General features: G+C 36.4%; 2 protein-coding genes across 3 annotated transcripts; one reads left to right on the forward strand and one right to left on the reverse strand.

Moving 5' to 3' along the window:
- Positions 1-820: 820 nt before the first annotated feature.
- LOC132158130 (zinc finger CCCH domain-containing protein 13-like) lies at positions 821-15,202 on the reverse strand. Of its 2 annotated transcripts, none has more exons than XM_059567413.1 (15): positions 14,659-15,202; positions 10,667-13,753; positions 9,324-9,372; positions 8,674-8,714; positions 7,302-7,636; positions 6,276-6,436; positions 5,910-6,062; positions 5,683-5,812; positions 5,400-5,474; positions 5,203-5,292; positions 4,973-5,121; positions 4,691-4,834; positions 4,067-4,137; positions 3,879-3,983; positions 821-1,673 (listed from the first exon to the last, which is right to left on the reverse strand). In XM_059567413.1, exons 2-15 carry the CDS (start codon positions 13,572-13,574, stop codon positions 1,537-1,539), a joined length of 4,548 nt encoding a protein of 1,515 aa, XP_059423396.1. In that variant the 5' UTR covers positions 13,575-13,753; positions 14,659-15,202; the 3' UTR covers positions 821-1,536. The 2 variants fall into 2 exon arrangements, with proteins under 2 accessions (XP_059423396.1, XP_059423397.1); XM_059567414.1 differs by having other exon boundaries at positions 11,069-13,753; positions 14,659-15,200.
- Positions 15,203-19,093: 3,891 nt separating this feature from the next.
- LOC132157696 (cation-dependent mannose-6-phosphate receptor-like) lies at positions 19,094-22,500 on the forward strand. Its single transcript, XM_059566998.1, has 7 exons — positions 19,094-19,391; positions 20,318-20,484; positions 20,576-20,733; positions 21,065-21,171; positions 21,595-21,725; positions 21,835-21,961; positions 22,067-22,500. Exons 2-7 carry the CDS (start codon positions 20,336-20,338, stop codon positions 22,190-22,192), a joined length of 798 nt encoding a protein of 265 aa, XP_059422981.1. The 5' UTR covers positions 19,094-19,391; positions 20,318-20,335; the 3' UTR covers positions 22,193-22,500.
- Positions 22,501-24,099: the final 1,599 nt, after the last annotated feature.

The following is a 24,099-nucleotide window of genomic DNA, read 5'->3' on the forward strand; positions in this document are numbered from 1 at the left end:
TCTAAACTAAATAAAAAATATCCTGCAATTGTACTTACGGTATACTTAAAGTTTTTTTTTTTTTTATATTAGTAAGTCTCGAACAATATGTCAGTAAATATGTTAATAGATTTGAACTGTACTTAGAAGGACATGATTGTATTTAAAATATCACTTTTTACTAGGGTAATGCGTTATTTATAAAACTTTAAATTCTAAAAATGTATTAGTTTATGTAGAAATGAACAATAATCTAAAATAATTATTGAAATTATTTTCTTTTGTAAGTTCATGGTACCTAATACATTAACTATAATGTTAACAAATTGAACCTAATTGTGAAGTGTCACTGTATTTGCATTATCTTGCACGTTTTAATGTCATTTTCCTGTCTGCTACCATTGATTAAGGGTCTGGGCTTAAGTATATTTCAGTTTCACCTCAGGAACCAATCATTCGCGAATATTTCAAGTACAGTTTAGTTGATCATAAAATCATTTTCCACTGTTGTGTTTGAGAAGCTGTTTATATAGTCTGGTCTTTTCTGTTATACTTTCATGAAATGTTCATTGATTCTTTGTATTGTGAATCACACTAAACCATTTGATTTCCTACTGAATCCTGTGCCACTTTACTCTTTCATTCTGATTCTTCTTTCTTAAGGTCTTGCTACCTAATAGCCTTCCCATAATTCTTCAAAGTGCACTTGATAAGACTAAAAACCCCATCTGCTAAATCATGAAATGTTCTTTCAGGAAACTAATTAGCCATTTATTTTTAAAGGCGTATTACAGTTATATGCTAATCAGTTTGAACAGGAAGCAGAGATGGAACTACACCATGAAAACAACACTCTTTTTTGTTAAAAACCTTTATTATGTACATTGTAGACAGCCTTGGGTACTGTACACCATAATTCTTGATCCCAAATAAAATTTGCACTTTGCTAAAGTCCACTGTTTTTCCACAGCTATTAATAATTTGTCCTTTTGCATCTTGTGTCCTAGAGCACACCAACAACTCTTCAAACTGTATTCCCATCAGGCTGCATTCAGAAAGCATTTATATTCCATGCTGAAGGGGATCTGATGTTTATAAATAACAGAGAACAAGTAGTTTTGGTGCAGTATTCAGTATTACACTCAGTGAAATGGCTCGCTCATATTGTGGACAACAGACTGTAGTCCAAATCTCTGCCCATGAATGTCTTATATAGAAACTATGGAAGCAGCACAGCTACTCATTCGAAACACGTACTGCATATGAATACATTTGTTCCAATTGCAATCTCTGTCAATGTCCATAAGATATCGTAGAAGTTAAATTGCTGCAATTCAGCATCATGCCATTCCTTTCTGCAGGATGTGGAGTAGTACCCTGACATGGGTGAGGCCATCATACCCACATTACTCTTGAGTGTATTCACAAAATAAATAGAAACTTCCCATGAAGTTGAGACGTAAATCCTTAAAGTTTCTTGAAGTCTTACAAAAGTAATACAAAAAATTGTAATCAGAAAAAGTCCACCTGAGAACATTGAAGGCTATGCATATTGCTTCACATTGCAGCTGTAGCAATTTTCATAGTGTCCAACAGGTTGCGCTTTCTTGCTTTGTCGCTGACTATTGTCTCCAGATGAGACTCGGGGGCCCAACCACGTTGTCTGTCTGACAGACGAGTTCCTTCAACCCAGCCTGAATAAAAAGGAGAGAATCATAAATGTAATTTTGCCCTGAATTTGTCAAAACATCCTTTAGCAGTTCTGGAATTTTACTTGTGACAAAACAACATTAGTATCTACTAGGATCCAGTGGAGTTCATTTATCAGTACTATGAGCACACCTCATTAGTAATAAAATCAATTTACAGTGTGTGGGAAAATATGCCTGTTTACATAAACTGTGGTAACTAGGAATGCCTTAGTCACGAAAGAATCAGTCTTAAAAATCTGTGAGTGCATTGTGTTAAGAATATTGGTCCAAATAAGGAATACAGAGTCTATCCAGTTGCAGCTGGAACAGCTATCCCAAATATTGTTGTTAACCTTGGAAAAGTCATATGAATTTCACATCTGATGACAGAAGAACCCTCTAGGGCAAGTGACAAATCCTCTTGATTTAGAGCCAAATCCAACTGGTTCTGACTTTCACCATACATTCTACAACGGCAGAGTCCAATCCTGCTCCTGGAGGGCCACCTTCCAGCAGAGATTAGCTCCGGCACTAATTAAACAACTTTTAGGATCACAAGACGCTTCCAGGCAGGTGTGTTGAAGCTAATTTTTGCAGTAGAGCGGCCGTCTAGAATCAAGATTGGACATCCCTGTTTAACAGTGACCTAAATCAGTGCTTCTCAAACCTTTCCTGGGGACCCCAACCGCTGCATATTTTCTGTGTCACCTTTATTTAACCTACCTAATTCAATACCTAGTTCAGTTCAATAGTAGAGTCTGCGATACTTGAACGTGGTGTGACCTGAGAGGAAGACATACAAATGGTGCAGCAGTTGGGGATCCCCAGGACAAATTTGAAAAGCACTGACCTACATCTGGGGTTTCCAAATCTAGACCTGGAGAATCCACTGAACATTTTGTTTATCTCCTTAATCAAACAATCCTGATTCAAGCATATTCTCACCGGAGCTTACACTACGCCTATGTCATCCACTGGAACGCCATGCTCTTCTGAACATGCACACAACAACAACAACAGTTAGCGCAAGCTAGAGATTACGGTTTGTGATGTTTTAAAGCTGCAGTCCCTAAAATTTGTCCCTTTAATCTTTTATCCCTTTAAAACAACAAGTTTTGCAATAATCTGCTGTGGAAAAGACTATTCAATTCAACTGGTGGGAAGCAGACAAGGCTAGTGAACAGAATTCGTAATCTGACTCTCAAACCCAGATACAATAGAATAAGTCCAGTGTGGTGGACTGAGACATTTTCTGTATGCCACTTTGTCTTTCCCCTTCACTACCTCTTCAAATTAAAAAAGAACTCACGTGCAATTTCTCAACTCTTCTCATCATTACTCACTCATTAGTCTTGTTTTTGCTGATCAGGTGAGGTAAGAAGCAATCAACCTTTGCCAATGTTGTGGGGACTAATGTAATTATCTTAAGTGTTATGAAACCATTCTCTAGACTGCAATCTTGAGATCTTTAGTAGATGTTTTAAGTATGCCTACCTAAACCAAAAAAAAAAACAGTCTCTGATGGTCCGACTTGACCCACTGGAATTTGCTTACCATATACTACACATGTATGGATGATGTCATGTTCTACAGTACATGCAATACAAAACACACATCAACTTAGGAAGCTGTAAGAGGTTCTTGAATCAGGTTGGATTTCTAGGACTATCTCTGTCCTATCCTACACTGCAGAATACCAGTACAACACCATTTTGATCTTCCCCCACAAGTTCTACAAGAACTCTTCCATTGTATGTTGCATTAACAATAGAGATGGGCGTTAACAGGTTGGTTATATTTCTAGTCTACCACAAATCCCTTAGATCTCTAGTGAATTTGGGCTTGGTGCAGTCATGCAAATTCCTAAACTTGAAAATAAATATACTATAAATAAAGGCCAACAGAGGTTCTACTTTATAAGGTGACTACTTGTTTATATTGGTCAGGTGTTTTTTTTAGGCTAACAAAACTGAACAAGTCAAGGTATGCAGGAGCACTTGATAATTACAGACAAGTGTGTTGAAACGGAGTGAATTCTGCTGGTAGGTAGATTTCCAGGAACAGGATTGGGTGCCCCTGGGCAAATGTGATTCCTAACATGTGAGCAAACCATGGCTTTCCTGGAAGCAGTGGCAGAGTTCTTAGCACTGTTCTTAACCTTGTGGTTAAAGATCTTTTCTTGTGTTCATGTGATTAGATTTAACTCACCATCACTACTCTGCTGGTACACTAACAGAACTTCAGCTTTCTCTAAACTTAGCTCATCGGGTTGCTGAGCGACAAATGCTTTGATGCACTGCATTTGTGGAATGTCTGCAAATGGAAAAAGAGAACATGTTAATTTACTCGCATTAGAGTATTTACTTAGTTTCTTTTAAAGCAGGAAATGCACATACCCTGAGCGGCACTGAAGTCAATCTCAGGATAAGGACGTGAAAGTGCTGATATCCAGCGCAATTTATTGGCTCTGAGAGATGATAGAAAATGAAAGATGGGAACAGATTAATTTAACGCAATATTCTGCACAACCAGATTTCAAAACACAAGATTGTCGGACCAAACTGTATTTATCCTGTCCAATATGTGACAAAGTTGCAAATGTGGAAACACTACAGCAGAGCTGGGTAGCAACTGATCATGCTATCTGGATTTTGTAATCAGATTCCAAATTAATTACTTGTAAATATGAAAAATTATATACTGTAGGTCAAAACAAAATGAATCTGAAAGTAATCTAAAAGGAGTCTGATTATATAACTTAAAATGTGTAATGTAATGGATTACGGTACTAACCAAAATGTAAAAAAGCAGGGGTGTCTAATCCCACTCCTGGGGAGAAGAGATACTGAAGAACTAATTCAGGAGTTACTCATATAAACTCTATTGGAAGTTGGCCCTACAGGAGCAAGACTGGACGTTCCTGCCCTACAGGGATGAGGACTTCACAGGCATGCACATATAGCAGCCATTGAATGTTTACAAGCTAGAAACAGTTTCTCTCTCATAACTGACATACTTACTGGGTATCTGTCCGCAAGAGCAGGGCTTTCTGTGGCATGTGCAGACGGAACAGGTTATTTTGTAAGGAATGCAGTTTGAACCTGCAGTTCTCAACCCGCAGCTCTGACACTGGTGCATGATCGATAACTGTAAACCTACCCCCTCTGCAAACAGGAAGTTAAGCATTAATTGCACCATAAAGCGAAAGATATAATTTGTATTAAACATGAAAAGCCTGATTTCACTTCTCAAAGACTAAGAATGACAATTGAAGTATGGATGTTAAAGAAGGCCAAACATACTCTTTCCGCAAAGAGACCAGGAGATAGTCATTGAAAAGGTGCAAATGAGCATTTCTCTCTTCTTCCCTGTCTTTCAGAGAAAAGTCTATCAGTTCAGTCACAGATCCCTCTCGTACCAGTCTGCGGGACTGACTGATCAATGGAAGAGTCTAAGAGAGACAAAATAAATCATTGTACATTTTGACTATTATTCAGATGGCAAGTTAAGTTCCCAAACATGTCATGCTCACCTTGCACTCAAAGTCAACTTTGGCATTGAGGGTCACAAGTGACTCGATGTTCTTCATTTGAGAGATACTTTCATTACTCTCCTGGATCATCTGTTAAGAAGCAAGGAAACACGGTGAGAAAGAAAACTGATAAGAAATTCCAGTGCAGAGATGTGGGTGACTTAACTACATTGTTGCAAGTACATCAAGAATCTCACCTTTTCAAGTAGTTTCATGGCCTTAATGGCCTGTGCTTCATCCTTGGTTTTTGAAGCAGTTCTCTTTACAATATTCTACCCAACAAAAACAAGAGAAAAGACAGAATTTAGAAATGAAGCATGCCATATTCTTTGTGACAAGATGGATGGCATATATTATCAAGATACTATAGCATATACAAAGAAGGCAGGTGAAAGCATGTGCTCCTAGCAAGCATGAGACATGGCATTTCATGCATAGTCGGGGAATTTGTCATCAAAAAATGTGGAGCCGAGGAAGTACCTGCACAAGCAATTTGAGGCGTGTGATTCTTTGAAATGGTAGAATGAGGAAAGACCGCAGAGGCAGTCGCTGACAAACCGGGTTACGCTCTAACTTTTCCACAACTCTACGGAATTCATGACTCTCATCCCTATGAGAGATGGTGGAATAAAAAAATAATAATAATCATATGGACAAAAATAAAACAGGAAAAGCTTTTTTCAAGATCAGCGCAAACAAATACTCACATCAGTCTTTGATATGTCTTGTCCTGGTAGGATTGGTTGGTAAGGTATGGCACATACACATTTCTGAATCCTTGACAGTGTTTGATAATGATGTCACAGACAGTAAAGCGCATAAAGTCCTTCTCCACTGCTTCTTCCAGCTGAGACAGGAAGCTAAATGAAAAGAAGCATATATTGGTGATATTAGTAATTCAGATTTCAGAGCAGACATTTGAGATTTGACTCAAAGATGAATTCATACACATTTAGAGTTACGTCTTAAGATGTCAGCAGCACACATAGTATATGTAGAAATCTAAACATCTTTCAAAAACTAAAAAGTATTTATGTTCAGTAATTCTGTTAATTTAATGATATGATTCTAACCTGTGACTGATGTCTCTAACATCATTTAGCCTTGAAAACAGCCAGTTTTTGTCTTGCGAAGACAGGAAACCTTTGAGCTGTTTGGACATGACAAAGTTCTCCACTATGATGTCCAAACTGTGGCGGTATGACGCTTCAGAGGTCACCACCTCAAACCTCACCTGAAAAAGACAAGAGGCTCTTCATGTTGCTATCCTTACTAATAAAAACAAATATCTTTTGAAACACCTGTTTTGTTGCATATGAGTACTGCAATGTACCATGAAAGCCTGTTTCTATCTCAAGATTTAAAGTTAATTGTAACATTATATATAAACATTATGACTTTATTTTACACAAGTACAATCAGTTACAGTTGCAGTGTTCCTAAAATAATATCTAAAAATAAGCTAAATCTTGCTGTGAGGATTGATGTGGTTTTATATCTCACTCTGTTACATTGTCTTTTTTATCCCAAAATGTGATTTAAATCTTTCATTTATGAATTTGTTTTATTTAAATTGGTTACATTTACTTTATTCTCATATTCTTATAATTGCATATGTATTTCCCAATTGTGGTATTATATCTTGTAATGTGACTTTGAAACTTTTTGTAAAACCTTCTTACACAATTAGCCGAATGTGTAAAGTACAGCCATAATGCAAAAATGCGTACAGTTAAAACAGTGGACACTTAAGCCAAACTTAAAAATTTAATTTAATTTAATAACAAAATATCTAAGCGGATTCAACATACTTTTCTTTTAGAGCTTTTCTAACTTCACTTCTCAAATTTTTACAATTGCTTCCAACCACCAAGATCCTTTTTAGTAAATGCACAATATGTTAGTTCCCCTCAAGTTAATTGTTTTATCATTGTGAAAAGTTTTGCTGCAAAGTGAGCTTGAGCTGTTTTTCTTTCAGATAAATCGTTCTTGGTTTGGTATGTTATTATCAAGTACAATGAAATGTATCATACATTTTTAAGTTTATGACTTGAGCCACTTTTAATGTTTAGTAGGGGATAAGGATTTAATGATTCTACCTCCTGCAGGCGTCTCTCATCATTAGTAAGTTCCTCCAACTCTGGGCTGGTCCTCACTCCGGGGAGATCCTGCCACAGTGTGGGGGAGAAAGCAGAGATGGACAGGCGAGGGGACGGGGGTCTGTTTATGGATTGCTGAGGCACATTTAAACTTTGGCTGGTTTGGGACAGATTGTGAGGCAATAGGATTTGAGGGATAGATGGGAGAGTTCTGTGTGATAACTTAGGGGAATGATTCGGAGAGGAAGATGTGCTTATTGACAGAGAATCAGAATGAGACAGCTGAATCTCTCTGTTCTGCATCACCTCACTGTACTCCTGATACAACTGAGAGTCTGCAAGAGAAAGAGAAATCACTGATATGGTCAAGCTTGAAAGTCAAGCACTGCCATTAATTAATAATAGCAGGAGGAACAAAATAAGCAACCAACAATTTGTATAAAACACATTGTGGTTGGCAGAAACCAACCATGTTTACTCTCACTGCACATGATCCCGTATTTAATGAAGCCTAGGCCATATTTTATTTTAACTTTATGGTTTGTTCATAAGTGCATGGCATGCAACTTGTCTATGCTGTTATCTGCCTAGCTGGCAGCAGAATTTGCTTAAAAACTAAGAAATACTCATGAGAAGTTTTTTCTTTTCCCTTTAAAAAATTACTATGTATAATGCATACATAGTAACTATGCATTACTTGTTTAATTGCATTTAGATTTAACATTTAGCATTTTTCTGTTGTCAACGGCCCTCATAAGAACACAAAGAAATGCATATAACCATACCTTATACATATATATAAATTAATTTGTAAGATACATAAATATTGCAGAAAAAAAGGCTAAACCCGTCTATGATCCACCAGGTCAAACAGAGATCAAGTCAGAATGACATAGAAAGCAAACAAACACAGCAGGTCAGGGTTTGAACAGGGCAAAAAAAAAACAAGCATTAACATCCAAGAAAGTATTTTTAATACAAAGTGAAAAATTGCAGCGGTTTATCTGCAGTTCCAAGTGAAATGCAAGCATAAACCTGTTCTTTGCCTGGAGGACTAGCCAAGTAGCATAGTCAGGAATGAAAAAAACTTTCCCTGCACATTACATCTGAACTGTAACCACCCATGTATTTAGAACCATGTAATTCCTTTGTTTTACAGCCAGATACAATCATATTATTTACACTTCCATGAAATTGAGATTTGTATGACTGGGAATTGTATGTGTCTTAGAAATGTTTTAATGGATTTTGAAGAATTTAAATAGAAATATTTATCCGTTAAATATTTATCTAATCTGTTAGAGCAAAGTCCCTATAGTCTTTGGTTATAGCCATAAAGATCAAGACAGATAATGACAATACAGGGACTTACTAAAGAATTTCGAATTCCTCTTTCTTGTCCTCCTAAGTTTCCTAAAAGTAAGAAGGAGAGAGAGAAAAACAGCAAAGGACATGTTATATAATGGTCATTTGTAAGATTGTCTACTAAATAAAATACTGTCAGTGGGGATAGACAGCATATAAAGTTATAAACATCAAACCGAAAAAGAAAAGGTTTCTGTTGTCATGGTGTCATTTCCATTTTTTTGTTGAATATATTATCAGAGTTAGAATCTCGAAAGTAACCCAATTTTCAACTGAACAATATTAGATGTCCTAAAAATGCATGAATCCAGATATAAGCACGTTAGAAATGGGAATCATAGAGCATTAATTGAGCGGTCTTATATATCAGTCTCTTTGCACCAGTGTACCTGCAGTATTAAACAAACAGTAGTTTTCAGTTATGGACACCATCGAATACATTTACTATTCATAGTCAGCAACAGTTAATTAATTCCTCCAAAAATATCCACCCACCTGCTATATGTAAAATAAAAACAGCTTTTATTATGCTTGACAGACACACCTGGAGTTGTCATCTCATATGAGTGTACATGATTTGAAACATTTATCAAAAGTACAATTAACAAGGGACAAAATATGGGAGTGTTTATACATGCAATATACACGTTCTCCTACCTTAGATCCATTTCACCCCAGGTAAAACTTAATTCGTCCTCTTCTTCATCTATACAAACCAAAACAGAGAAATCGGCACACATCACAATGTTGTTTTTAAGCACCTTAAGCTTTGATTAACCAAGATAAGATCAGGATCCAGTAACACTTTATTTCAAACAATACAGATGGGGATGATTCTACATAGCTGTACACAAGATGTACACATGGGAACTGCCTCAAGCTTTCTACTGAATAACTAAAAATGATAGACCGGAAGTCCTCTGGGTATGTGCAACTGAACAGCTCTCAAGAAAATGTGGCAATAAATAAAAATAACCCTAATGCAATGAGAAATATGAGGCAGAACAAAAACAGGAAAGTGTACTGGAGGAGGACTTGTTATACGTGAATGAGAATGGTGAAACATAGGAAATCTGGCAGCTCAAAATTCTGTCTCTTCCAAGAAATGCTGCTGTTTAAGCAGTCCTCAGCAGTCATGGCTCCGACCCCACAAGGATCCTCAGGAGCCCTCTTGAGCCTCCAGGCTATTAAAATGAGACTACCCCAAAAAAGAAAAAAAATGCTGGGGGAATACATTATTAGTTACTCCTGCGTTATGAGAACCTAAAGTGTACTGTTTGAGTGGTTTCAGATTCCTTTAATGTCCTAAGAATGGGTCTCTTAAAAAAAAAAAAAAAAGGAAATGTCTGACACAAGTCAATATGAATGAAAACTGAAAAATCACTGGGATGTGTTATACTCTCATTCTTTAAAGTGTCCACAGTCACCAGCAATCCATTTGAACATAAAACACCATTTAGGACCCAATTGTATCAGATTAAACAGAAAAACATATCTGCCACGTGCCTGTCAGTGAATAGTTTTAACTGCTTATTACTGTTCAAATGTTAGGAACAGTCAGTTACATAACAGGAAACAAAACATTTTAATGCCCATATTTACAATTATTTAGGGGAAAATAATTAATGGAGTTCTGTGTTAAATTCTTGCGGAAGCACGTTTAGCCTCTCTATGTGACATTATACGTGACATAAGTGTTCCAGTGGCTCAGTGGTAGAGCATTGCGTTAGCAGCGCAAAAGGTCAGGGAACACACACACATATAAAAAATCTAATTAAATGTATAGTCTGAATGCACTGTAAGTCGCTTTGGATAAAAGCATCTGCTAAATGCATAAATGTGAAATAAACCACTGGTATAATAAATTTGATAGAATAGGTTCAACAGACACATTTCGACATTTCACATCTCGAGACACATTTAAATCTCTTCTCACAGAGTGGGAGCAAGTGGGTGACTGAATGTCCAATTCAGCCTTCTTATGCTCGTCTTCCTCTCACCTGATTTGTTGAATATTCTCGTCCTGCGGTCCCTTCCAACTCCCTCTTCCTCATCCTCTTCCACTTTTTGGGTTTTCTCCGCTGACTTCCGGAACCCTCGCCTCCTCGTGTGAGCCTCATTTCCCAAATTTCTAAAACTACTAGAGCTTACAACAACTTCCTCTTTACTCTCTTTCTTCTTAGATAATTCTTCTACCTTCCCCTCTGCCTCTCCTTCTGGGGACACCATGTGCTGGTTAGAACTAGGATCGAGCCAATCACGGTTCTCATTCAACTCTCTCTCCATCCCTCTCTGTTGTTCTTCTCCTCCCTCTATTATTTCTTTCGCTTTCCTTGATTTTTCCATTTCTCTCTCACTCTCTGTTTGTGTGTTGGTTTGCATGTCTATGTGTGTCACACTACCTCTTGCATTTTCTGTGTCCACCGACTTTAGACCCAGGATCCCTTTCATCGCATTCTTGGCCCATCTAAGGTGAGTGCTCCATGTGTCATCAGAACCAGAATGTTCCATTGAGTCTCCAGTAGTTTCTTTTGCTCCTCTTTGTATTTTATCTTCACTATGAGTCTCCGTTCCCCCATGACCATTATCCTTGGATGGCCCTGAAGTTTCAGAAGGGTCTTGTAGGAAGAGTTGGGTGTCTTGTTCTGATTGCTCACTGGGAGGAATAATTTGGACTTTCAGTGATGTTACACCCTTTGTTGTCTGGTCAGTACTTCTTGCTCCCTCCACTTTGTCCTCATTGGGACAAAGACTGAGGTTGTCCATTGCTCTTTCAATGTCCTGTTCACAGTGTTCAACCTTTTCAAATGTTTCATTTATGCTCATTTCACCTTGAGTTCCCATGTTATGACATGAATGCTGATTGGCTGCCTCTTCAACAGTAGGATGTACATATGAATTTTCATTGGTTTGTGACGTGGGATGGGTCTGATCAATCACACAAAAGACACTTAGTGGTCCTTTCGGAGCTTCATTTGCCCCATTTTCTGTGTACTCTGTAGTTCCTGATTGTTCAGAGACAGCTTTGGGAACTCCACCTTCCCAGAATTCTTTGCAGTCTTCAAAATCCTCTTCCTCTGCATCATCCCCTCCACTGGAGACAGTTACAAATCCATCATCTGCTGACATCATTCTGTTCTTCTCAGCTTGCGATTCTACCTCACTTCCTTCCTCATTCTCTAAGTAGTCATGTCTATTATTGCTTCTCTGTTCATCTCTTTCATTTTCTTCCATGTTATCGGCCACTTTCTCTCTTTCCATCTGCCACTCTGATTCCATGGCTTCTTTATCATAAGCCATGTCTCCTTCCATCCTCTTCTCCTCCCTTTCTACGTCCACATCCCTCATGAACTCTCCAGCCATTTCAAGTTCTCTATACTTGTCCTCAAGACATTTTTTCTTGGTTGGTTTCCTTCTCTCGGGCTCTTCTTCATTTCCTGTTGTCATGCTTTCTTTGTATCTTTGGATGTATCTTTCTCTTGCTTTCTCTCTCTCTGTGTATTCTTTTAAACAAGGTTCTTTTCTCTCACTTAGAGGTTCCAGCCACATTTTCCTTATCCTGTTCTTAGGTTTCTTTGTAACTGCTTCCTCAGTAGCAGAGCTTTCACTCTTCTCTTCATACCTCTGTGTACTCCTGACTTCCTGCACTTCCTCTGTTCTTTCCTTCAGTCTCTCTTTATCAATCTCAGATGTGTTTTCTCTGTCTCTGTCCTCAAGGTTCTCTTTCATCATCCTATTTTTTTCATTTTCAAAATCACTTCCTGAAATCAGCTCTCCAATAACCTCCATTTTACGTCTCCCTGTCTCTTTGTACTCTTTCCTCCGCCTCTCCCTCTCTTCAATCTCTCTTTCAGAGTACCTATCCCTATCTCTTGTCCTTTCTCCATCTCTATACTTTCCTCTTTCAGCTGTGTATAAGTAAGCGTCTCTTGAGTCTCTTGTTCTATCTCTTGGTTTATCTGTCTCTTTGAGTCGTTCTAAATTTTCTCCTTTTGGACCATGATTACCTGTCTCTCTGTAATCACTTCCTATTATTGCCTTGCCTCGCCATCTTTCGGCTTCTCTCTCTCTACGTCTGTCTCTCTCTCTTACTCTGTCTGCCCTTCGCTCTGCATCATTGGCTCCTTCACTCTTGTACAGTTTGTGTCTTTGTGTAGAGTCTTCTGCCCTCTTCCTTTCCTTACCCCTGACTCTTTCACTGTCTCCTTCACTTTTTATATCTATTTTCCTAGATCTCTCTCCCTCTCTCTGTCTATCAGTCCTCCTTTCCCTATCTGAAAAGCTTTCTGTCTGTCCTTCCATGAGCCGAGGATAATATCTGTCCTCTCTGTCTCTTTGCCGATGTGTTTCTCTGTCTGTCTCTTTGTCCCTCATGCTCAAAAGGTCACTGACCCCTGGATAACTTTCTCTCCTTCCATCTCTCATTCTTGTGTCAAACTCCCTGTCTCGTTCCCTCTGTCTATCTGGCTCCACAATTACAGGCCTTCTCATTTCAATTCTCCTCAACTCCTCCCTGTATCTTGCAATTTCTCTTTCACACTGCATGTCCATGTCCCTGTATCTCCTCCTTTCCTTTTCTCTTTCATTTTCATACAGTATGTCCTTCGGTCTTCCCATTTGACACTCTCTTTCATAGTCTGTAAGTGATATGTTTCTGTCTCTCAATTTGTTTGGTTTTGTCATCCTTGGAAAAGTGTCCCCTTTTCTCCTCTCATTGTTTCGATCTCCATACTCAGCCTGCTCTGACACTGTTGAGCTTCCATTTGCACACCGATCTCCATTTCTCCGCCTCTCTCTTTCTCTCCAGTCAATCTCTCCATCTCTTCTTCGGGTTGCAGGAAATCTCTCCCTGTCCTTAATCCCATCACACGTGTCTGGCACCATTTCTTTTTCTCTTGTTTTTTCCATTTTTTGGTGTTTCCAAGTCTCTTCTTCACCCAGGTCACCTTTGCCAATTAGCTCAAAGACTCAGATCACAGTTTGCACTCGATCGACAACCTGTCTAGTGCACCTTAAGAGGATTGTATCTGCACAGTGTCTTGGACGGTCCAATTAATTTGACTGGATTCCATTGCAACATAGAGAACCTATAAGGGAAGTCAAAATTCAATCAATAAAGTCAATAAATCAATGAACTATATATAATTCATATTCCAAAGAGGGAAACATTCAAACATATTCTTGGAAATCTTAAAACTTTGGATCTTGTTGAAACGTGTCAGTTATATGCCTTGGCAGCTTAAACAGTTACTTAAACTTTTTTTTTTTTAAGTGTCAAGTTGAATGTCTAACATGAATTTATTATTGGCAGATGCTTATCTGAAGTGACTTGGACTCAAAGTATGAATTTAATCAGAATTTTATTTTATTAATTCCCAGTCAACTGAAGATATGACCTTGGTGTTTCTTAAACTATACTCCACCAGATAACTTACAGCAATGCAACAGAAATACTGTTCTGGTCAAACGAATCACTTCAGATCAGTCTAATATACTGTTAGTATGTATAACACATATTGCCATTTGTATTTTTTATTGATATACTACTCTAACATTTCTACAGATCAATTACACTAATAAGAACTTATATTATAAATTATACATACAGTTGATATACAGCCTGTTTGTAAGTTCAGCAAATTACAAAGAATGCAGTTCAACCAACCACTTCCCTATACAATTCTTGTATCTTATTCAGAGGCATTTCAAGTAATTCAAGCCTAGGAACAGCCAAAGCACTATTAAGAGCAGTTGGAGCAAGTCTTCGACATAGCTGACTCATGATGCTCATTAAATCATATGATGCACAACAAATTAACATTAACAGAGTCATCAGAAAACCACTGTGGTAAATATAATAAAAGGATTAATATTCTCAAGCATGACAATGCAGTATTTGCTTGTGATGTGGATGTTTGTTTACAAAAGGTTTGCTAAAGTAACAACGAAAAGGAAAAAATTAAAAGTTTTGGGAATAATGCAGAGGACTCACCTGAGAAGTGTCTTTGGTGACGCTTCTCTGTCTCTCTCCAACTTTTCCTTTGCTTTCTTGACAAAGTGAAGCTAGCAGGAATTGCACAACTCACAGACATTCAACATATCAGTGTTTGCCCATTGAGAGAACCAAAGTTGAGCGAGATAAATGCTCTAAAAACACTGATTTAATCATCCAGCCTGCCTCTGCTCTACTTAATGTGTTCAAATAAGCAAAAATAGTTTTCATCAAAGTAAAAAGATTCTCGCAGTGTCCCCCTCTCTCTCTCTTGCTCTCTCTCTGTTTCTATATCTCTCTCAGTTTCTCTCTCACTTGTCCCCTCCTCCCGCCCTTCTCAAATTCCCAAACAAGTTTGAACAGATTGACACTTATCTTCCTCCCCTTCTTCTGTTTTCCTTATACTTTCGCTCTCTAGCACTGTTCTTGAGGAGCTCCAGAAGTAACCTTCAAGCTTGCACGCAGCTTTTCTTTAGTTCTCATAAACTCAATAGACCCACAGTAATTGCGTTACAGCTTGTTCCAGTAATTCAGCCTTTCACTCACCTCACCACTGCATGCTTCTCTTTCACAGAAGCAGGAAGTGCTCACATGTGTCACATACAAAGTAATGTCGCCTGCAGTTTATGTAACACAAAAGTTCTCCAAAAAATCTGTGAAAGACAGTGTAGCATAGATGACACATTTGCGCATTAGGAAAGATAAACTGGAAAACACCTAGCAATGATGCACAATTTAAATTTTATAAATCTGCTCTTTTAGACACTTTTTTCTCTTTTTACACAAAGTAAGCGATATTGTTGGTAGTTTAAAATGCTTGTGTTTAATTGATCATTTTCTAAAGAGTCTGATGCTATAGGCCTAAATAGCCAAGATTCATGTCTTCATATTGAACCACCTGAACAAACTTAACTCCAGAGTGTGCTGCTATCTAAATGCAAACAAGTGTAACATAATAATCTAAACAAAACTGACACAATCAATTAAATCTTCTGGACTAAGGTTAGGAGAAATGATCTAGCAGGTTCTAATGTATGACAGGCAAGAAAGGGCTCATTCAGCAAGACTGAAGTAAACTAATCAGCAGTGTTGGGTAAGTTACTCAAAAAAAGTAATCCACTACACATTACCAATTACTTCTTTGAAATTGTAATTTGATAACATTACTGATTACTGCATTTAAAAAGTAATCCGATTACTAATTACTTTCAAGTTACTTTACTTTTCAAGTTATCAAACCTAGAAAATACACTACAAAGATAAACTCATAGTTCTTTCATTAATTTAATGACTGAAATAAATACACAAGTAGCCTATTATTTTTATAGCCTACACTACCATTATCTTCAAAACTTTTTTTGTTTTGTAAAATAAATAAAACAAATAGGGTGCACTTTCTGCAGTCTCTGTAAATATCTTCCTAAATTAGTAATTTAAATGAATGAAAATGACCTGAGAAATACAAGATATCTAAAGAAAGCTTGAAGTGTCTATTATTAAATGAAGTATAAGTCATGTCGAAAAAAAATATTCTGTTAAAATAATCCATATTAAACCAATGCGAGGTACAGTAGATTTCGATTTCATCTAAATGTTGTAGGATTCGTTTGCATTTTAGCTCACATTTTCCAGTGATTTATTAAAGTGCACACTGACACGCAAAATATAATTTTTACGTCATAATTTTTAACATTGCATTTGTTACTTAACATAATTTTATTGGCATAAGTAACTGTAATCAAATTAGAAATGTAAAACGTAACCAAATACTTTACCGCATTACCAGGAAAAGTAATTTAAAATGTAAAAAAGTAACACAATACTTCATCGCGTTACCAGGAAAAGTAACTTGAAATATAAAAAACATAATGCAATATTTTACCGCATTACCAGGAAAAGTAACTTGAAATGTAAAACGTAGCGCAATACTTTACCGCATTACCAGGAAAAGTAACTTGAAATGTAAAACGCAGCGCAATACTTTACTGTGTTACCGTGTTGGCAAAGTAATTAGGTTACAGAATCATGTTATAGCCAACTCTGCTAATCAGGTATTTCAAATGTAATTACAAAGATAGAGTATATCCTGAAATCCTAAAGGAGAAAGAAGTGCTAGCATATGGCCTTGGTTAATTAACTAACTAGTAGCATCTCACACAGCCTCACCGCACATATATAAACATATTGGCATATAATATCAAAACACATCTAAACTGGTGCACTTAAATTATTTTGTTAATATTACAAAGCTGATGTAAGAACTGACTGGATTAACATTGTCACTCCATGTGACTAGTATTTAAACACATAACTTATGCTATATATATATATATATATATATATATATATATATATATATATATATATATATCTAACCAAACTCTGTTTGAGACTGAAAAACAGTTGTCATTTTCCTATAAAAAAGCACAAATTAGGGCCTTGTTCATTTCTTGATATTTGAGATCAAGAGATTCAGAGGTGGGTAGTAACGAGTTACATTTACTTCGTTACATTTACTTGAGTAATGTTTTGGGGTAACTAATACTTTTCGGAGTATATTTAAAGATGGGTACTTTATACTCTTACATGAGTAAATTTTTGGGGGAAAATCTGTACTTTTACTTCGTTACTGTGGGCGACGCTCCTCTCGTTACTTTATCTTAATGCAATAAATGTTATAAATGCTTCAGTTTATTCCAAACGCGCCGTCTACTTTTCTCTGGGCAATGAGCGATGCCCATTCGCGAATGATTCATTCTTTTGAGTCAATTCTGTTCAAAGGCTTGATCAAACCAATTGGCAAACGAGTGAATTGGTTCATGAATCAGTTTGAATGAGTCGTTCAGTTCCCTGCCGCACGCGCTGCTGAGCGACTGAAGCGGTTCACTCAGAGTTGTAACGTTTAACATCAGCAGCGTTGAAAACGTGGCTGGAACTGCACTGAATTGAAAGCAAATCTGCAAAGGCTATTATTTGCTAGCGATGGAGATCCTTATTAGATGAACACCACGTGTGCTGTCTACTGTTTAACAGGTAATAACTTGGGCTACATTCGATTACAGTACACGATACCACTGTGACATTAGTGTGTTGTACGTGTGTGGCTTATAACAGAGGGGAGTCAAGTTGAATGCAGCTTCCAAAAGACAAAAAATAGCCGATTAAGATTTTATGATGCGCATTATAACCAATCACACATGATTCTTTTGAGCTTATTAAAGCATTGGCCAATCAGAGGCGTTCAGATGAGTCATCGCTAAAATGCCGGTGCTTCCTTCACTCGCTCACTGACTGAATACTTCTTTCTGGCGAATTCTATCGTCAGAAACAACAAAGTGCAGATGTGTGTACGAATCTTTAATTAAGATATTGATTTCACAGTGTTAACAGTTTCAGTGATTTTAATGGGAGTTTCTGAGAGTGATTGAAATCTAGACTGTCAGTGAAAATTATCTTTAATAATGTAAATGTTATTTGCTCTTTCTGAACAATGAAAGATTAGTAGCAATAATTATATCAAATTAACTTTCAATGTTAAATTCACATTTAATATAAAGTCAGTCGTATTAAAAATATGTTATGGCATGACACCTATATCTGTTACTTAAGTAAACAGACAGGGTTTTATAATAAATTACATAAATTGGAGTAAAGGCTGATGAAATATATACATTTATACACGCACACAAACATTACATACATTTTATCTATATATCTAAATAAAAATAGGCTCAGTATATATGACCCAAAGTAACTAGTAACTAACTACTTGAGTAGATTTTTTATCCGATACTCTTTTACTCTTACTCAAGTAACTATTCAAGACTAGTACTTTAACTTTTACTTGAGTAAATATTTCTAGAAGTACTTTTACTTTTACTTGAGTACAGTTTTTGGGTACTCTACCCACCTCTGAAGAGATTTGAATAAACGTTTTGTTGGACTAAAATTATGTTTGAAATCCTAAGGTTGAAGATCAACAGTTCCTCAAGGTTAAGCACCTATGTTCACTGACAAACTGTTGAAAAAGACAAAACAACAGCCATTATTAGGGGGTTAAATCATACAGTCTATGGTTTAAATATACACGTTTAAATTAAACATTTTATGTTATAATTATCTATATATTACCAACCATATCGAATAGTTATCACCACAAAACATTACTAACTTTACATGATTAATGTATAAAACTGTGGGCGTTTTCAAGTAATCTGTGGTTAGCAAGTAAGCTATGAACGTTCAAAGGTAGCATTGAAATAACTAACTAAACGTTCGCCGTACTTCCGTGATAAAATCCACATCGAACAGGACATTTTACTTTTAGGCTTATCGGGGAAAAACACGTCTTTGTTTGAAGATGAACTAGATGTACAGCACTAGACTCTACTTGTTTGAGCACCACTCAATATCCCATGCTCACGTGCAGCACTTCGACTTCCGCCTTCTGTATAGTCACATGTGGCGCCCGTTTAGGTTCACTTCCGCGTTTGAACAGAAACCATTAAATCCTTTGAATAATGCAAGCGTTTTAACGCGAATATAGTCAGGAGTTTATTTATTCAGTGTGTGTTTATTGATACCACCGGATATTTTGACGTAATGTCTATAAGTATTGTTTAAAGACATTAAGTGCGACAGTTTGGGAAAGAAGATCCCAGGCTGGGTGGATAGCTATTAAGATCTTTACTTGTATTTATCTACAGTAAACACGGTCATAGGAATTCCGAAAGGTTGGTTTGTGATCAGCTGTATGCCTTTATTTCATTTCATGCATTTTAAAGATGTCAGTTTATGCTAACAGCATGTTTGTCTGGTTTCTAACTAAAGTTCTTCATGACCGTTTGCTTCATTGCTTACTTAAACCATGCAGTATAACTTCAGTGTTGTCTTTTTCAGTCATTTAAAATAAACATCACACCGTTTTTGGTAACAGTTTGTAAACATGCACAACAATAGCATTTTCAGCGAGTTTTATCAAATTCTCAAAATAACAGCATTTGTCTGTAGTTTAAAAAACAAAAATCTTTATTTAAGAACCTACGATGATCTTTCTGATTTAGCGTTTCAGAGAGTGCACCTTTTTGGTTAAAATCCTAAGCAGTTTAGACCAAAAATATTTCACGTTTCAGGAAGTAATTGTTCAAAAGCTTGGGATCAGTAAGATTTTTAATGTTATTTAATGCAGTCTCCTATGCTCATCAAGAATGTATTTATTTGATCTAAAATACAGAATTTATTAAATTGTCTTTCTAATATGCTGATTTGGTATCAGTGTTGAAACTGTTGTGCTACTTAATATTTTTTTTTGGAACCTGTGATACTTTTTTCTTTGATTCTTTTATAATAGCAACAGCACTTATACAAAATAAAAATGATATTCAAAAAAACACTTAAGCAGCACAACTGTTTCAAACATTGATTATAAATCAGCATACATAGAATGATTTCTGAATGATCATGTGACTGAAGACTGGAGTAAAGCTGAATGCTGAAAATTCAGTTTTGTCATAAACTCTGTGCATATGGAGTTTGCATAGGGAAATATGTATTATATGCACTGCCCACATTTTATGTGCATTCGCAAGTCAATCATTGGATAAATTCACTGATCAGTTTTTTTAATGTGTTTTTTAATGTTTAATGTGTTTCCCATCAGGTGTCACCTTGGAAAGTCATGTTGCTGTCTCTGAGACTAATCGCTCCTCTTTTCCTACTACTTGCTGGAGTGCAAGCTGAGTTCACCACAAAAAACTGCAAGCTGATTTCAGGGAGCGAATCTGAGCAAAATGCGCTCAATTTACTGGAGCCTCTCACCAATCAAAAGTAAGACCGGTTTTTGTTTTTTGTTTTTTTCAAGTTGATCTAGCATTCATTCGGTGGTCTTGTTAACTGTTTTCATATTGCCTCTGAACAGCTTCACCGCAGAAAGACCGGGGGACGGATATGTGTATATTTTTCAGGTGTGTGGAGATGCCAGCGGAATGAAGGATGCAGGTCTTGTGCAGAAAGATAAAAAAGATGGAACGCTGGTGCGAATCGGCAACTACAACAAAACACGAGCTATTAGAGGAAGTATGTTACCTTGCTTGCTGCTTTTTGCAGCACAAATTTATCTTACCTAATGTTTATTTCGGTCTTTGGTATCTCTTTGAGTTCAAATTTGAAAGGTTGAATTGTTATAATTTATAATACTGTCTACAGAATATTTCTGTTCTGTCAGCTGATTATTCTGTGGATTGTGGCTTTTGATTAATTTGGTTATATAGTAGCAGTTAGCAGGGATGCATTGTAAATGCAATAAAACAGATATAATTTGGCAAAATCACAGAACTTTTTCCACGTGTCACAGGAAGCCTTGCTAACTCATTTTTTGACCCTAGTTCTCCTTTTGTTCTTGGTGCAGGTGACTGGATTCTGCTCTTCTATGAGGAGGGAGATAAATACGACACCCATTGTTCAAAAGAGCCGAGAAGAGCCATGATTATGATTTCATGCAGTAAGAGTACCAAGGTATAAACTTTTCATTGTTTTTTTAAAAGGCATTTGGCATTTTTTACTATCCACCCTATATTAATGAAATAAAAATGCATTTATTAATTTTTCCTGTACTTTTTAAATCTATTGTTAGAGCTGCATAAGAAAAATTAAGCGTTATTATTGATCCTCATAACCAGTGTTGGAGGTAATGCATTACAAGTTACGCAATCCGATTACTTTTTCAAGCGACTAGTAAAGTAACGCATTACTTTTACCATAAACAGAGTTGGTAGCATTAGTGCGTCATCATGTTGGAACTAAATAATGATCTGAGGTATGCAAGATAGATTTTACCCTGACAATTACCAGAATGACCTCATAATTTCAACTGCAGTTATTTCTTAGCTCTTATTAGTTTTTGTATTTTTTTAATTTTTTTTGTGTGTGTTTTCTTAGAATGCATTTTCGGTGGTTTTGGAGGACAATCAGAAGGACCAGGACTGTTATTACCTGTTTGAACTCGATTCTGATGCAGTCTGTCCTGTAATCCCATCCAAACTCAGTGCCGGCTCCGTAATCCTTATTATGTGAGTGCCTTAAAATTCTCACAGGGATCCTCACACCATTAGAGACCATCAAGGAGCAAGATGAATGTCATACTTTACATGTGATCATGTTCCTGTTTGCTCTCCATAGTGTACTCTGCTGCCTGGCTGTGTATCTCACTGGTGGATTCCTCTATCAGAGACTCGTAGTTGGAGCCAAGGGAGTTGAGCAGTTCCCTAACTATGCCTTTTGGTCACAGATTGGCAACTTATCTGCTGTAAGTATAATAATTACATATACATTTGTCTCAGTTTATTTTTTTATTTTTTTATTTTTTTTTTTTCTTAATGAACCAAATTTTTAAAAAAAATTATCCCAACAGGATGGATGCGATTTTGTCTGTCGGTCCCGTGGCAACAGAGAAGAAGCGCCCACATATAGAGGCGTGGCTACGGAACCTCTTGGGGAAGAGCAAGAGGAAAGGGATGACCATTTACTTCCCATGTGACCACATCACATGAACCAATGAGAAGAAGCTGGACAGTTATTACGGTTTTGGAACCCAAAGAGAGATGTTCAGTTCAGCAGATGCATTTCTAGTTCAGAGTTGCTGTTTTTTTCTTCACAATAGCACTTATTCACTATTTATCCATTAAAATGTTGATTTGGTGTTTGTTAAATGTTATAGTTTGCTAACTAGTTTTCAAAAATCCAAAGACATATATTGGATCATTTGATACTTATTACAAGATGTCATCAACATGCAACACTGCCCCTGTTTTCTCTCTTTATAGGAAGTAAAAGACATCAACGCTGCTCGACTGCGTTACTTGTAGTTTTGTACAAGTGCTTAATTTGTTTAGAATGTTTAAATCAGCTTTTACTTGGAGTATGAATCCATGTTTGATGAAACTTAAATGTTTTTTAAAGTTGTGCTTCACCAACTCAGTCAATTAAATGTTTAAAAAGATTTTTTCTATTTCCAGATTTTCCAAAAAATTAACATATTGATTATTAAAAAAATTGAACTAAAATATGCTCTGCTTTACATTCCACATTAGCTATTTGAAATCTTGTAGTAGTATAAAGAAGTTACAAAGATCTGGTGAGGCCTCCCTCTTCAGTTTGTTACAGCCTGTATGCGCAATGTTTCTGAGTGATTTTATTAATGATAAATTGCTATCATAACTGTTATTAATAAGATACTTAAGAAAAGTATGCTTTCTAGAAGTTAAAAAGGTTTTCTGCGAGGGACCCATTTGTGGCACATTACTGTTGATAACAGTTGAAGTGACACAACATGAAAGGAAATATCTTTCTGTTAGGTTTTTTCACTTGATATTGCAAATGTTTATGATACTTTGACTGTGGGATTTATTTCATATGGTATGAATAACTTCATCCTCACCGGAAACCACAGCACAAATTCCCAGACTATGTCAGAACACTATTGTGTTTTGCTTTCACCGCTTTTAAGTACTGTTTGTTTGAATGCACTGAAGCTTTTTTGTTTTTTTAGTGTAGTCATATATTTTCTCTAAACATAACCATGTTCTTGAGGAGCCTAGATGGTGAATGAGCTTAAACACTCCTGTTTTTGAGGTAATAGATCATAGCCTTACATGTATTTGCAGATCCAGGAGGAAGAGAGCTGATGGTTATCAACCCAAAACATACGAGGTGTTGTGAAGTTTTGGTCTGTGTATAAAAGCTGGAGGCTCCTTGAAGAGCACTTATAATCATCAGATTGAAAATGCTTGTTTAGCTTTTGCTTTAGCAACTAGAGTCCAAACTAATAGCAGAAAGAGGTATGATGCATTGATTTGGCTTGATTCTGATGTACAGTACATCAGGCCTGTGCAAAGATGTGACTTCACTGTTCTTGCTACTGCTTTATTGTTCTTTACAGTTTTAGTGTGAATTTTTTTTATTTTGTTTGCTTTGGAATTGTTGAGGAGAAAGTGTGAATAAAGTGTTTGATTACTGGTGTGTACACGCACTTGACTAGTGTTTCTGTAGAATTAACTAAATCTAATGAATTAACTATTAACTATTAAATCAAATAACATTGATTTAACTGGATACATTTATAATTCTACACTGTAAAATATAAATAAAAAAAAATAATAATAACAATATATCTACTCAGAATCTTGCCAGCAGATTGTAAGCAATATTAATTAAATTCAGCAATTAAGAATTAAGTTAGAATTAATCAAATGAGCTGCTTAAGGGTCATGCATGCAAGTGCAAATAAAAAAAAATATTAACCAAAATATGGACAAAATGTTTCACTGGATAAAAAAAAAACGATGCTAATAAATACTACTCCATGACATTATTTTGCTAAGACAAAGATTAAGTTAATCATATTAATAACATTGAGTGGATTAATAAAATTTTTTGTAACTTAAT

The sequence above is a fragment of the Carassius carassius genome, chromosome 15, assembly GCF_963082965.1.
Source record: "Carassius carassius chromosome 15, fCarCar2.1, whole genome shotgun sequence".
Lineage (NCBI taxonomy): Eukaryota > Metazoa > Chordata > Actinopteri > Cypriniformes > Cyprinidae > Carassius > Carassius carassius.

Bases quoted from the DNA above. Each gene is read 5' to 3' on its own strand.
- LOC132158130 (XM_059567413.1), bottom strand. From the start codon at position 13,574: ATGGAAAAAACAAGAGAAAAAGAAATGGTGCCAGACACGTGTGATGGG. The intron at 6,063-6,275 runs GTTAGAATCATA...CTTTTCATTTAG, and splicing joins GTTAGAGACATCAGTCACAG to CTTCCTGTCTCAGCTGGAAG. The intron at 4,835-4,972 runs GTATGTTTGGCC...TCCTGTTTGCAG, and splicing joins CTGGTCTCTTTGCGGAAAGA to AGGGGGTAGGTTTACAGTTA.
- LOC132157696 (XM_059566998.1), top strand. From the start codon at position 20,336: ATGTTGCTGTCTCTGAGACTAATCGCTCCTCTTTTCCTACTACTTGCT. The intron at 20,734-21,064 runs GTATGTTACCTT...TTCTTGGTGCAG, and splicing joins AACACGAGCTATTAGAGGAA to GTGACTGGATTCTGCTCTTC. The intron at 21,172-21,594 runs GTATAAACTTTT...GTGTTTTCTTAG, and splicing joins CATGCAGTAAGAGTACCAAG to AATGCATTTTCGGTGGTTTT.